The 14,887-nt window shown below is 48.5% G+C and overlaps 1 protein-coding gene across 1 annotated transcript in view; it reads right to left on the bottom strand.

The window, feature by feature from the left end:
• The window catches only part of RHPN2 (rhophilin Rho GTPase binding protein 2), an 87,461-nt gene that overhangs the window by 50,928 nt on the left and 21,646 nt on the right, over positions 1 to 14,887 (bottom strand). The window contains exon 2 of the mRNA XM_025368938.1: positions 14,538 to 14,653. Coding sequence (XP_025224723.1) covers positions 14,538 to 14,653 — 116 coding nt within the window. The remainder of the gene's footprint in view (positions 1 to 14,537; positions 14,654 to 14,887) is intronic.

The raw sequence follows: 14,887 nt of genomic DNA, 5'->3' as shown, positions 1-14,887 counted from the left end.
AAACAGTAACAGTCAGGTTGTAAGCCAGGCCTGTGCTGAGCATGTGTTGGTGAACTTTAGACTGGTAGAGAATCACCCTCATTTCACGGATGAGGAAGCCTGAGGTTCATTAGCCAAGAGCTCCCGGCCATCGGGAGAAACTATGAGTATCTGACCTCTGTCCCTTCCTCTGCTGATGAAAACCCAGCCACCGGTCACCTGATTGCACACGTGCACATTTGGACTCCCCCAGACAATAAGATACTGGAAGCTCAGCTTGGTGAATTTCATCAATTTAGAGATTTGTGTGTGCGTATGGCTATGACACCAGTAAGAATACATTTTAGGCCGGGCACAGTGGCTCACATCTGTAATCCCAGCACTTTAAGAGGCTGAGGCAGGCGGATCACTTGAGGCCAAGAATTCAAGATCAGTCTGGGCCACATGGCAAAACCCCGTCTCTACTAAAAAGACAAAAATTAGCCAGGCGTAGTGACACATGCCTGTAGTCCCAGCTACTCAGGAGGCTGAGGTATGAGAATCGCTTGAACCCAGGAGATGGAGGTTGCAGTGAGCTGAGACTGCACCACAGTACTCCAGCCTGGGTGACAGAGCGAGACTCCATCACGAAAAATAGAAAAAAGAAATATTTTATTTTACAGTAAAACTCAGTACATGCATGCACACACACACACAGACACATGCCCCTTCAACAAAAGTCTCAAAAAAGTCATAGGCGTGATCCACTCCAGGGTATTCTACTCTAATAACTTTTTTTTTTTTTTTTTTTGAGACGGAGTCTCGCTCTGTCGCCTGGGCTGGAGTGCAGTGGCCGGATCTCAGCTCACTGCAAGCTCCACCTCCTGGATTTACGCCATTTTCCTGCCTCAGCCTCCCGAGTAGCTGGGACTACAGGCGCCCGCCACCTCACCCGGCTAGTTTTGTGTGTGTGTGTGTGTATTTTTTAGTAGAGACGGGGTTTCACCATGTTAGCCAGGATGGTCTCGATCTCCTGACCTTGTGATCCACCCGTCTCGGCCTCCCAAAGTGCTGGGATTACAGGCTTGAGCCACTGCGCCCGCTTAATAACTTCTTTTTTTAAAAAAAAAAATCATGTCTGCAACCCTCCAATTCTCTGATTATCAGACACCAACTGGGTATCCAACAATTCAATTCGATTCTGACCCCAGCTCCTGGGGTAAGCACATACCCCACAGAGTAGTGGCCCGGTCCCACAAAGCTGCCCCCATTTTAGGGACCAGTCACACATCCTGGCGGGGGGGAAACCTGTGCTTCTGACTGATGAGCTGTCAATCAAGGGTTCCCACTGCCACCTCCTCAGGTTTGGTAATTCACCAGAACGTCTCCCAGAACATAGGAAAGCAGCTGAAGGACCAGTACTGGTTTATGTTATTCAGTTCGGGAACAGTCAACTGGAAGATGTACACAGGGCGAGTTATGGTGGGAGGGGGCAGGGCTTCCATGCTCTCTCCGGGCACCTCAACATGTTCACCAACCCAGAGGCTCCCTGAACCTCATCGTTTAGGGTTTATTTTACTTTATTTTTATTTTGGGGACAGGGTCTTGTTTTGTCACCCAGGCTGGAGTGCAGTGGTGTGATCACGGCTCACTGCAGCCTCGCCCTCCAGGGCTCAAGTGATCCTCCCACCTCAGCCTCCCAAGTAGCTGGGACTACAGGCCTGTACCACCACACCCAGCTAATTTTTATATTTGTTCACCATGTTGCCCAGTCTGGTCTCAAACTCCTGGGCTCAAGCAATCTGCCCGCCTCAGCCTTCCAAAGTGCTGGGATTACAGGCATGAGCCACCACGCCCAGCCTTATTTTGTTTTTTGTAGAGATGGTTGGTGTCTTGCTATGTTGCCCAGGCTGGACTCCACTCCTGGGCTCCTGGGCTTGAGTGATCCTCCCTCACCCTCCTGAGTAGCTGGAACTACAGATATGCACCACTGTGCCTGGCTAATGCAGGTTTTTTTTGTTTTGCTTTTGTTTTGAGACAGAGTCTCGCTCTCTCCCACAGGCTGGAATACAGGCACACGATCTCAGCTCACTGCAACCTCCACCTCCCAAGTTCAAGTGATTCTCCTGCCTCAGGCTCCCGAGTAGCTGGGATTACAGGCGCCCATCACCATGCCCGGCTAATTTTTGTATTTTTAGTAGAGATGGGGTTTTGCCATGTTGGCCAGGCTGGTCTCGAACTCCTGACCTCAGGTGATCCACCCACCTCGGCTGCCCAAAGTGCTGATTACAGGCGTGAGCCACCGTGCCCGGCCTAATGCAGGGTTTTTAATGGAGGCTTCATTAAGGATAGATGATTAAATCATTGGCCACCAGTGACTGAGCTGGATCTCCAGCCTCTCTCCCCTCTCCAGAGGTCACAGAGAGAGGAGCTGAAAGTTCCAGCCCTCTCACCATGGTTTGGGCTTTCTAGGGATCAGCATCCATTCTAAAGCCTCCCACCAAGAGGGATCTCATTAGCATACAAAAGATACTTTATCACTCAGGAGCTCTGTGCCAGGAACACAGGAACAGGATAAAGACCAAATATTTATCTTTTATTATGCCACAGCAACGCAACGAATTGATGTCATTACACACCACAGGTCACAATCTGCAGCTGTGCTACAAAGAGCTTATTGAGAAAACGACTGATTGTGTAGCTGATAATGTTCACAAGGATTGGGGCAGCGGGAATCCTCCCATCCCTCAGTATCAGGAATGGGTTCATTTCTTCTTACAAATGGGTTTCCTTTTGGCTAGTGAATATAAAATGTGTTCCAAATATATTCCCTTCCTCCTATTGTCTGCCAGGAAGCTCAGAGACAAACCACGACTCACATTTCACAAAGTATATAGGACTTTGTGGCATGCACTAGCCTTACCTCCAGCTAAATCTTTCCTTTATTCTTCTTTCTCTTGCCTTCATATCTTCATTCACTCCTGATTTAAATCTTACATGTTGTATGAATGTGTTAAGGTACTTCAAATCCACTTTGAGGGAAGATAAACAATTATAATTCCTAGAGGACGAGCCTTCTTTCTCTGGGTATTTTTTTCCTGGAACGTGGCATAGCCCTTTCCACATCATGGGGGCGCTGAACAAATTTCAGTTCATGGAAGAACAAACGACAGAGTGAAGATTACTCCCTCTGGGCAGCCAGGGAGCTGATTGGTTCTCAGCACCAGAGTAGGTTCAACTTAAATATAAAAACTAAGGCGGGACACGGAGGTTCATACCTGTAATCCCACCACTCTGGGAGGCCAAGGTAGACAGATCACCTAAAGTCAGGAATTCAAGATCAGCCCGGCCAATATGGTGAAACCCTGTCTCTACTAAAAATACAAAAATTAGCTGGGCATGATGGTGCATGCCTGCACTCTCAGTTACTCGGGAGGCTGAGGCAGGAGAATCACTTGAACCTGAGAAGCGGAGGTTGCAGTTAGCAGAGATCATGCCACTGCACTCCAGCCTGGGCAACAGAGGGAGGCTCCATTTCAAAAAAATAAAAAGTAAAATAGGCCAGGCACGGTGGCTCACGCCTGTAATACTAGCACTTTGGGAGGCCAAGGTGGGCAAATCACCTGAGGTCAGGAGTTGGAGACCAGCCTGACCAACATGGAGAAATCCCATCTCTACTGAAAATACAAAATTAGCCGGGCATGGTGGCTGGCACTTGTAATCCCAGCTACTCAGGAGGCTGAGGCAGGAGAATCACTTGAACCCAGGAGGCACAGCTTGCGGTGAGCTGATATCGTGCCATTGCACTCTAGCCTGGGCAACAAGAGGGAAACTCCATCTCAAAAAAGAAAAAAGTAAATAAAATAAAAATAAAAATAAATAAAAACTGAGACCCTAAGAATCCCACCAAAATCCCTGGAGAGCTTCCACATAATGCCAACTCTTTATTTTTCCACCTTTATATATAAATTTGCCATGTCTCCCCCATCCCAGCTTGGCAAAACAGTTTTTGGTGTTTTTTTTTTAAAATATATTTTTTAATAGAGTCAGGGGTCTCAACATATGCCCAGGCTGGTCTCAAACTGCTAAGACAAAGCAATCCTCTTGCCTCATCCTCCCAAAGTGCTAGGATTATAGGTGTGAGCCATCACGCCTAGCCTGGCAACGATTTTTTATTTAAGATTTGCCACAAGGCCGGGAATGGTGGCTCACGCCTGTAACCCCAACACTTTGGGAGGCCGAGGTGGGCAGATTACAAGGTCAGGAGATCAACACCATCCTGGCTAACATAGTGAAACCCTGTCTCTACTAAAAATACAAAAAATTAGCTGGGCGTGATGGCGGCGCCTGTAGTCCCAGCTACACGGGAGGCTGAGGCAGGAGAATGGCGTGAACCCAAGAGGCAGAGCTTGCAGTGAGTAGAGACTGCGCCACTGCACTCCAGTCTGGGCAACAGAGCGAGACTCCGTCTCAAAAAAAAAAAATACAAAACTTAGCTGGGCATGGTGGCACGCGCCTGTAGTCCCAGCTACTCAGGAGGCTGAGGCAGGAGAATCGCTTGAACCTGGGAGGCAGAGGTTGTAGTGAGCCAAGATTATCGCACCACTGCACTCCAGCTTGGGCAATAGAGCTAGACTCCATCTCAAAAAAAAAAAAAAGATTTGCAAGAAAGTCAGGTGAAGTGGGTCATGCCTATGATCCTAGTGCTTTGAGAGACTGAGGCAGGAGGATTGCTTGAGGCTAGGAGTTCAAGACCAGCCGAAGCAACACAGTGAGACCTTGTCTCTAAAACAAATACATTTTTTTATTTCAGTTTAGTTTTTATTTTTGAGACGGAGTCTTGCTCTGTCACCCAGGCTGGAGTGCAGTGGTACGATCTTGGCTCACTGCAACCTCCACCTCTAGGTTCAAGCAATTCTCTGCCTCAGCCTCCCGAGTAGCTGGGGTTGCAGGTGTGTGCCACCACACCCAGCTAATATTTTGTATTTTTAGTAGAGACGGGGTTTCACCCTGTTGGCCAGGCTGGTCTTGAACTCCTGACCTCAAGTGATCCACCTGCCTCTGCCTCCCAAAGTGCTGGGATTACAGGCGTGAGCCACCACACCCAGCCAATTTTTGTATTTTTAGTAGAGACAGGGTTTCACCATGTTGCCCAGGCTGGTTTTGAACTCCTGGCCTCAGGTGATTCTTGAGGATCGGCCTCCCAAAGTGCTGGGATTACAGGCTTGAGCCACCACACCTGGCCTAAAAAAAAAGGTTTAGATACATTTCCAACAAATCAATGAGTTGCCCTTAAGATGTAGAACTCTTTACGTTGGTCACTGTGAAAACTGTTGGCAGCCAGGTGGGGCCTCAGGGTTGCTTTCTGTAATGCTGACCTTTGGTGCAACCATGATTCAGAAAACGACCCTGGAGTCTGAGCTTCGTTGCTAGCACAGGTGTATGTCAGAGGTGTTCGAAGCAAAGTGACTCCGTTTTGAGCGAGGGCTGGAAAATGAGGCTGAGACTTGTTGGGCTGCATTCTCAGAAAATTAGCCATTCCTAGCCTCTAGATGTTTACAGCAAAGGGAACAAATTAATAATGTTTACTAAAACAGACCCAGACCTGGGAGTGTCCAGATATCCCATGGAGAACAAAGGCATTCCTCAATTTTGCTTTAAAGATAATAATATCGGGCCGGGTGCGGTAGCTCACACCCATAATCCTGAGGCGGGCGGATCACAAGGTCAGGAGATCCAGACCATCCTGGCTAACATGGTGAAAACCCGTCTCTACCAAAAATACAAAAAAATTAGCTGGGCGTGGTGGTGCGTGCCTGTAGTCCCAGCTACTTGGGAAGCTGAGGCAGAAGAATGATGTGAACCCGGGAGGCGGAGCTTGCAGTGAGCCGAGATCACGCCACTGCACTCCAGCCTGGGGACAGAGCTAGACTCCATCTCAAAAAAAAAAAAAAAAGATAATAATATTGATTCTTGCAAAATATAGTAATTAAGAAAATTAATTTTTTTTTTTTTTTTNACAACAAATAACTAAAACAAACCAGCAAAGATTAGTTATCTGGTTATCACTTTCTATACTGTTTAAGTGTGAACATTTTTTAGTCAACTTCACTATAACAAAGAAAATTAATTTTTTTTTTTTTTTTTTTGAGACAGAGTCTTGCTCTGTCGCCCAGGCTGGAGTGCAGTGGCACAATCTTAGGAGTCTGAGGCAGGATTACTTGAGGCCAGGAGTTCAAGACCAACCTGTGCAATATAGGGAGACCTCCATCTCTACAAAAAAATCTGAAAATGAAAATTAGTTGGGAATGATGGTAAACGCCTATAGTCCCAGCTGCTCAGGAGGCTAAGGCAGGAGGATCACTTGAGCCCAGGAGTCTGAGGCTGCAGTAGGCTAGGATTGCACTGCTACACTCCAGTGTAGGCAACAGAGCAAGACCTTCTCTCAAAAAATAAATAGGCACAGTGGCTCACACCTGTAATCACAGCACTCTGGGAGACCTAGGCACAAGGATTGCTTGAGTCCTGGAGTTTGAGACCAGCCTGAGCATCATAGGGAGACCCAGTCTCCACAAAAAATTTTTAAAATTGACTGAATGCCAGTCAGGTGTGGTGGCTCATGTCTGTAATCCCAGCACTTTGGGAGGCTGAGGTGGGTGGATCACTTGAGGCCAGAAGTTTGAGAACAGCCTGGACAACATGGTGAACCCCCTCTCTATTAAAAATATAAAAATTAGGCCGGGCGCGGTGGCTCAAGCCTGTAATCCCAGCACTTTGGGAGGCCGAGGCGGGTGGATCACAAGGTCAGGAGATCGAGACTATCCTGGCTAACATGGTGAAACCCCGTCTCTACTAAAAATACAAAAACCTAGCCGGGCGCGGTAGCGGGCGCCTGTAGTCCCAGCTACTCGGGAGGCTGAGGCGGGAGAATGGCGTGAACCCGGGGGGCGGAGCTTGCGGTGAGCCGAGATCGCGCCACTGCACTCCAGCCTGGGAGACACAGTGAGACTCCGTCTCAAAAAAAAAACAAACAAACAAACAAAAAAAATATATATAAAAATTAGCCGGGCAGTGGTGCATGCCTGTAATCCCAGCTACTAGGGAGGCTGAGGCAGGAAAATCACTTGAACCCAGGAGGCAACAGAGCAAGACTCCATCTCAGGAAAAAAAAAAAAAAATTAGCCTAGTTGGTGGTACACACCTGTGGAGGCTGAAGCAGGAGGATAGCTTGAGCTCAGAAGGTTGAGGCAGCGGTGAGCTGTGATCATACCACTGAACTCCAGGTTGGACAACACAGCAAGACCCTACCTCAAAATGAATAAATATAAAAATTTTATTTATTTATTTATTTATTTATTGAGACAGAGTCTCCCTCTGTCACCCAGGCTGAAGTGCAGTGGCATGATCTCGGCTCACTGCAACCTCCGTCCCCCTGGTTCAAGCGATTCTCCTGCCTCAGCCTCCCAAGTAGCTGGGATTACAGGTGCACGCCACTACGCCCAGCTCATTTTCTTTTCTTTTTGTTAAGAGACAAGGTCTCACTCTGTCACTCAGGCTGGAGTACAACGGCGCAATCTCGGCTCACTGCAGCCTGGAACTCCTGGGCTCAGGGGATTCTCCAGCCTCAGCCTCCCGAGTAGCTGGGATTACAGATGTGTACCACCACGCGTGGCTAATTTTTGTATTGTTAGTAGAGACAAGGTTTAACCATGTTGGCCAGGCTGGCTTCAAACTCCTGACCTCAAACGAATTGCCCTCTTCAGCCTCCCAAAGTGCTGTGATTACAGACTTGAGCCACCGCGCCTGGCCTAAAAAGTTTTTTTTTTTTAATAATACATATGTATTTTGCATTCTGTCCCCATTTGTTTTAGTGTAATTTTTTTTCTCCCAAGTCTTTTCATGAAGCTGTCCTTCCAGGAATAAGCACCACATTGACACAGTGACTTGCCACAGCTTCAGCAACCTTATTAGAGCAGCTTAGCCTTAGTCCATCTGATCCCAAATCCCGCTCTGCCAGGGCTTCGGGAGGCTGGAGTGAGGACTGTCCCATCCCCTGCTGAGGTGGCTGCCAGACCGGCAGGACATCTGCTCCCAGCCTCTCCATGGAGGAAGGCGGGCCTTGGAGTTGGTATCAGCCCTAAAGGCTATGGAGGGCCTGCAAACCCCACCAGAGACACACACCAGTCCTCCCACAACTGACAGTGTGAGCTGTCATTAACCTCAAGTCACTCATGACAGTCAAGGCCATTCGACGTCACTCCTGACCCAGAATTTCATCACCCTTGTCCAGGGGTCACAAACTGAAGACCTGAGGGACTTGTTCACCTGGCTCTCAGGGTGTTACTATCCCCTCTCTGAAACGAGTCCCCAAAACTTAAAAATTCAACCATCGGCCAGGCACAGTGGGTCACGCCTGTAATCCAAGCACTTTGGGAGGCTAAGGCAGGCAGATCACTTGAGGTCAGGAGTTTGAGGTCAGCCTGGCCAACATGGCGAAACCTCATCTCTACTAAAAATACAAAAATTAGCCAGGCGTGATGGTGCGTGCTTGTAGTCCCAGCTACTCAAGAGGCTGAGGCAGGAGAATCACACGAACCCGGGAGGCGGAGGTTGCAGTGAGCCGAGATCGCGCCACTGCACTCCAGCCTGGGTGATAGAGCAAGACTCTGTCTCAAAAAGAAAAAAAAAAAAAATCCAACAATCAGATTAAAAAATATATATATATATTCCTAACTTCTCCTGGAAAAAAAAAATTAGAAGATACAGTAACTCTGGCCCTACCCTCCATGAGGCAAACTGCAGTTGCCTCATCCAGAGAGGGTATATGCTGTGCACTTCACCACAGTGCCCACCATTCCCTATTGTCTCACAGCACAGAATCCAGCCCCATTCACTCATTTCAAGCCCACCTGAACCTTGTAAACCTCGGAGCAGGTCACTTCTGATCTAGCCCAAAAACTCTCAGCACAACAGGGGAACCTGAAGCCCAGACAGGTTAAATGACCTGCTTTGTTCAAAGAACTAGTTAACTAACACTAGTTAAAACTAGGCAACCTGTTTTTTCTTTCTTTTTTTTGGATGGAGACTCGCTCTGTTGCCAGGCTGGAGTGCAATGGTGCGATCTCGGCTCACTGCAACCTCCACCTCCCAGGTTCAAACGATTCTCCTGCCTCTAGCCTCCAGAGTAGCTGGGATTACGGGCACGTGCCACCACACCCGGTTAATTTTTTTATTTTTAGTAGAGACGGGGGTTTTACCATGTTGGCCAGGATGGTCTCGATCTCTTGACCGCGTGATCCACCCACCTCGGCCTCCCAAAATGCTGGGATTACAGATGTGAGCCACCACGCCTGGCCCTGCTTTAAATTTCACAAAGACTGCCTCAATTTCACATAAACTTCATCATGTTTCTACCCTAGCTTTCCTCAAGGGAAGGAAGCTGGAAGAAGATAGAACATCGTCTCTGGTTGAGACAATGAAAAAGTCTCATTGAAAATGAAACTAAATGAAAAAGTACGGCCAGGCATGGTGGCTCACGCCTGTAATTCCAGCACTTTGGGAGGCCGAGGCAGGTGGATCACCTGAGGTCAGGAGTTCAAGACCAGCCTGGCCAACACCATGAAACCCCATCTTACTGAAAACACAAAATCTAGCCAGGCATGGTGGCACATGCCTATAATCCCAGCTACTCGGGAGGCTGAGGCACAAGAATCGCTTGAACCCAGGAGGTGGAGGTTGCACAGTGAGCTGGTATCTCAACACTGTACTCCATCCTGGGAGACAGAATGAGACTGTCTCAAACAAACAAACAAAACCTGAAAAAAAGTGCATTTGAAATATTTGATGGCTTCCTAACACAAGTCCAGGAAGCTCATGGACTCCTGGCTCGAATGGATCAGAGAAGGGAAGACTTTGAAGGATCACAAAATCTGGTTTTTCAAGTGCCTGCCTAGCTACAATACCCTCCGACAGCCCTCAGGTAAGGGCTCAGCACCCCCATTTCCATTCCTGCATTTCTGGGGACATTTCCAAACATCTCCCACCCCTATTCCAACGGTTCTACCTTCCTTTAGGTGCTGCGGTAGGACACCTGGGAACCAGAAGACAAACAGAAGGGAAGCAGAGCCTAATTTACAACTGAAACCACCCATGGCCCGCGGGGACAGCCACGTAATGGGTTGCCCTGGGACACTGAGGGGCCACAGCAGAGCTTGGCAAAATGCCCTATTTGTTTTCGGGAAACCGTTGGTGCTTGTTGAGTCAGATTAATAAATACCTTCAGGGTTTCCTCTGACAACATTCTCCAGCAAGAGGCACTTTGAACCTTTAGGCCACTGTGAGAATCATTAACAACCCCCACCCCTACCCCTGCCAGCCAAACCACTGCCAGTTTAACAATGAGCTTGAGCCAGGCTCGGGCCTCAGAAAGGGTGACTGCTGGTGTCGTTAAAAGAGAACAAGGCGCACAAAATTGCCCTAGTTCCTGCCTGAGAAACTCCCAAGTTTCCTGCTCACAGGGGCCTCTCCGACCACCCTTTGTCTCTAAGGCTGGTCGCCCTGGGCCAACCTCTATGACATTCAAAGTTCATTATTCCCTAGAAAACATCACTTCCCTAGGTGATCTGATTTGTTTACTTGCCTTTAAAGGTGTCCTCCCATCCCCCAACAAGAGAAATCATAAAAGCAGGGCCTCGCCTGATCTTCATGCACTTCAACTGTGCCTGCCACTTAACAGGTGGTTCAATAGCCAGGCACAGGGGCTCACTACTGAAATCCCAGCACTTTGAGAGGCCAAAGCAGGAGGATCACTTGAGGCCAAGAGTTTGAGACCAGCCTGGGCAACATGGTGAAACCCTGTCTCTACTAAAAATTTAAAAAATTCAATTAGCCGGGTGTGCTTGCACGTGCCTATAGTCCCAGCTATTTGGGAGGCTGAGGCAGGAGAATCACTTGAACCTGGGAGGCAGAGATTGCAGTGAGCTAAGATTGCACCACTGCACTCCAGCCTGGGCAATGAGAGTGAAACTCCGTCTCAAAAAAAAAGAAAAAAAAAAGAAGGTGCTCAATGAATCTATGAATAGATAAATCAATTGTTGTCCACTCCTAGGAAAGCCACACAGCATCCAGGCTACCCATCTGCCCCCTCAGCCACAGAGCAGGCCTGTCTAAGGGCCAACCAGAACCCTAGGCCACAAAACACACCACAGCCTTCCCAGCACATGGCAGGGAGTCCCAAAATCAGGGGCCCTCGCCCACGTTACACAGATGACATGAATTCCTCTCTGCTATGGGAGCGGACAATTCCCATGTCCAGACTTGTCTTGGGACGGGGACACGGCTTGACTTTTTAAAAGCCAAAATGCTACAATATTTTTCCCAGACTCCTCCAGTAACAACCTCCTTTGCACCCAGTGGCAAAAGGAGCTGGAGAAGAGGTTCCCAGACAAACTTCCCACCCAGGACCTCAAGTCCTCAGGTATTCCGTGAGTAACAAAAGCAACACAGGCCAGGCACAGTGGTTCATGTTTGTAATCCCAGCACTCTGGGAGACCGAGGCAGGAGGACCACTTGAGGACAGTAGTTCGAGAACAATCTTGGCAACACAGCAAGTCCTTGTCTCTACAAATAATTTTTTAAAAATCAGTTGGGCATTGGCCGGGCACAGTGGCTCACGCCTGTAATCCCAGCACTTTGGGAGGCCAAGGCAGGTGGATCACAAGGTCAGGAGTTCGAGACCAGCCTGGCCAAGACGGTGAAACTCCGTCTCTACTAAAAATACAAAAATGAGCCGGGCACAGTAGCGGGCGCCTGTAGTCCCAGCTACTCAGGAGGCTGAGGCAGGAGAATCGCTTGAACCCGGGAGGCAGAGGTTGCAGTGAGCCGATATCCCACCACTGCACTCTAGCCTGGGTGACAGAGCAAGACTTCGTCTCAAAAATAAAAATAAAAATTAGTCGGGCACGGTGGTACATGCCTGTGGTCCCAGCTACTCAGGAGGCTGTGTTAGGAGGACTGCTTGAGCCCAGGAGGTTGGGGCTACAGTGAGCTGTGATTGCACCACTGCACTCCAGCCTGGGCAACAAGCGAGACCCTGTCTCAAAACAAAACTAAACCAAGCCCGACACAGGAGTAGCATTGCTTTGCCTGATGGAGTGGGTGGTTCAAGAGGGCTGCTTATATAACTCTTCTGGACCGCTGAAGTATTTCACAATAATAAATAAAAATAACTCATGCACTTGGTAGAAGCACATTCAAACACTGACAGGGATAAAATGAAAATTCAGTCACCTCTACCCCTATCCCCAGTCTTGCCCCAAAGAACTGACTGCTAACAGCTTCTACCTTGGTCCTTTTATGCATACACAAAAACATATGTACAACATCCTCTTTTATCTTTTGAGACAGAGTCTTGCTCTGTTACCCAGGTTGGAGTCCAGTGGCACAATCTTGACTCACTGCAATCTCCGCCTTGCGGGTTCAAGCAATTCTCATGCCTCAGCCTCCCAAGTAGCGGGGATTACAGGCCCACGCCACTACACCCAGCTAATTTTTGTATTTTTAGTAGAGATGGGGTTTCACTGCATTGGCCAGGCTGGTCTCAATCCCTGGCCTCAAAGGATCCACCTGCCTCGGCTTCCTAAAGTGCTAGGATTACAGGCATGAGCCACCATGCCTGTATATGTACAACATCCATTAAACATACACACACACTCAGGGTGTGCTGCCCTGAACTCTTCTTTTCCCCTCTTAACATCTCAGAGGTCTTTCCTAAGGAGTAAACACAGACCCATTCAGAAATGAACTGCCCCAAGGTCATGATCAGAGCCCCTCCTCCTGCTTGCCTGAGTGCTCAGGGGAGAAGCCCATGTGGAGGAGGTGATCCCACCATTCACTCAAGTCTGTGACCAGCAGCTGGGAGCCTCAGAGCCTTGTGGCTCTTTTGCAAACATTCTGTTTTTCCAAACAACCTCTACAGGAAGGCTCCAGGTTCCTCCAAGGCCTCCAACGATGAAGCTAACCCACTGGGAACACCCATGATCAATATCCTTGCAGACATTTTGGCACCCTCACCCCTGGAATCCCTGAAAGTCCCAGGAAGCTCCAAGGGACTTGCAGTTTCAAGCAGGCAGGCTAGACCCCATCTCTGCTGGGTTTTCAGGTTCTAGGTCCCCAAAGGCACTCCACGTCTCTTCCTGAGGCCCCAGGAGGCATCTGTTTCACTCACCTGGGCAGCAGGTGTGGTGCCCACCTCGACTATACATTATAAAAGGTGGCATGAAGCCTGGGCGTGGTGGCTCATGCATGTAATCCCAACACTTTGGGAGGCTAAGGCAGGTGGATCACCTGAGGTCAGGAGTTCGAGACCAGCCTGACCAACATGAAGAAACCTCATCTCTACTAAAAATACACAGTTAGCAGGGCATGGTGGCGCATGCCTGTAATCCCAGCTACTCAGGAGGCTGAGGCAGGAGAATTGCTTGAACCCGGGAGGCAGAGGTAGCTGTGTGAGCCAAGATTGCACCAATGCACTCCAGCCTGGGCAACAAGAGCGAAACTGCATCTGAAGAGGAAAAAAAAAAAAAAAAAAGGTGGCATGGGGCCAGGCGTGGTGGCTCACACCTGTAATTCCAGCACTTTGGGAGGTGGAAGCAGATGGATCACTTGAGGCCAGGAGTTTGAGACCAGGCTGGCCAACATAGCAAAACATCGTCTCTACTAAAAAGACAAAAAATTAGCCAGGCATGGTGGTGCACACCTGTGGTCCCAGCTACTCGGGAGGCTGAGGCAGGAGAATCGCTTGAACCCAGGAGGCACAGGTTGCAGTGAGCCGAGATCATGCCACTGCACTCCAGCCTGGGTGACAGAGCAAGACTGTCTCCAAACAAACAAACAAAAAGGTGGCACGGGGGTAACGAGTCACCAGTAGAACTCAGAAGGAAAAAGAAACTCTGCACTCTTTGTAAACAGAAGGCAGCTGGCACTTTGTCTTTTGCTGCATTTCGTTGCCTGGAGAGGGTTTATAGAGGTCTAGACACAGATAAGGCTTCCCCAAGTTCTCTGCTGGATAAGTAACTGTTTTACCACCACAGCATACTAATGAGTGCCCTAGAGCACGGGGGTGTACTGAGCCCTCTCATTAGTAAGGTGGACACTGGCAATAGAAATGTCCCCTCTCCCTCCTTTCTGCTTTTCTTTCCTTTATATATTCAATAAACATTTACCAAGCAGATTCTGCACCAGGCATAGTGTCAGGCAGTGGAGAAAATAGGCAAGTCCCAGAGAAAGCCAGAAAACAAACCTCAGGACAAAAATTGGGCTTCCCATCAAGATGGCTGACTGAATTGAAGCCAAATGCCACACCATCTGCATCTATCTCCCACCCACCCAATTCCCAAACACACAAACAGGCAGGGTAAAATATCTGTTTTCAACATAGTCAAGTTCTAGGCAAGAAAGAGACGGCTCCAGATGCCAGAAATGAGGAGGAAACCCAAAGCTGAAACCAAGAGCCTGGCCTGGGAGTTTAGGGAACAGACGGCTAGGACTCAGAAGAGGCAGGGAAACCGGAAGACACCTACTTCAGAAGGTTTTCCGCTCCGGTCCTCATACGCACGGCTTTCAGGATCTGCTGATTCAAAGCAGCTCTTTGGTTCTGCAATTTACTCCGGCCGGTTTGTGCAAGGGGATTACAGCCCTGAGGAAAAATAAGAGATGCCCCTTCAGAGGTCGGCCACTCTAAAAATGATGACAGGGTTTAATATAATGGAAAATGTTTAACTTCAAAAATAATCTTTTCTGAAAACAAAGCATCTATGTAGAAAATACTGAAAAGTATAAAGAAAAGTCGCTCATAACACAATTGCAAAACAGCCACTGTGAATTGATCTTTCCTTCTATTTTATTTATTTAATTTATTTTAGAGACAAGG

Source organism: Theropithecus gelada, chromosome 19 (assembly GCF_003255815.1).
Source record: "Theropithecus gelada isolate Dixy chromosome 19, Tgel_1.0, whole genome shotgun sequence".
NCBI lineage: Eukaryota > Metazoa > Chordata > Mammalia > Primates > Cercopithecidae > Theropithecus > Theropithecus gelada.
The sequence above is the reverse complement of the archived record's forward strand: the minus strand, read 5'-3'. Positions and strand labels throughout refer to the sequence as shown.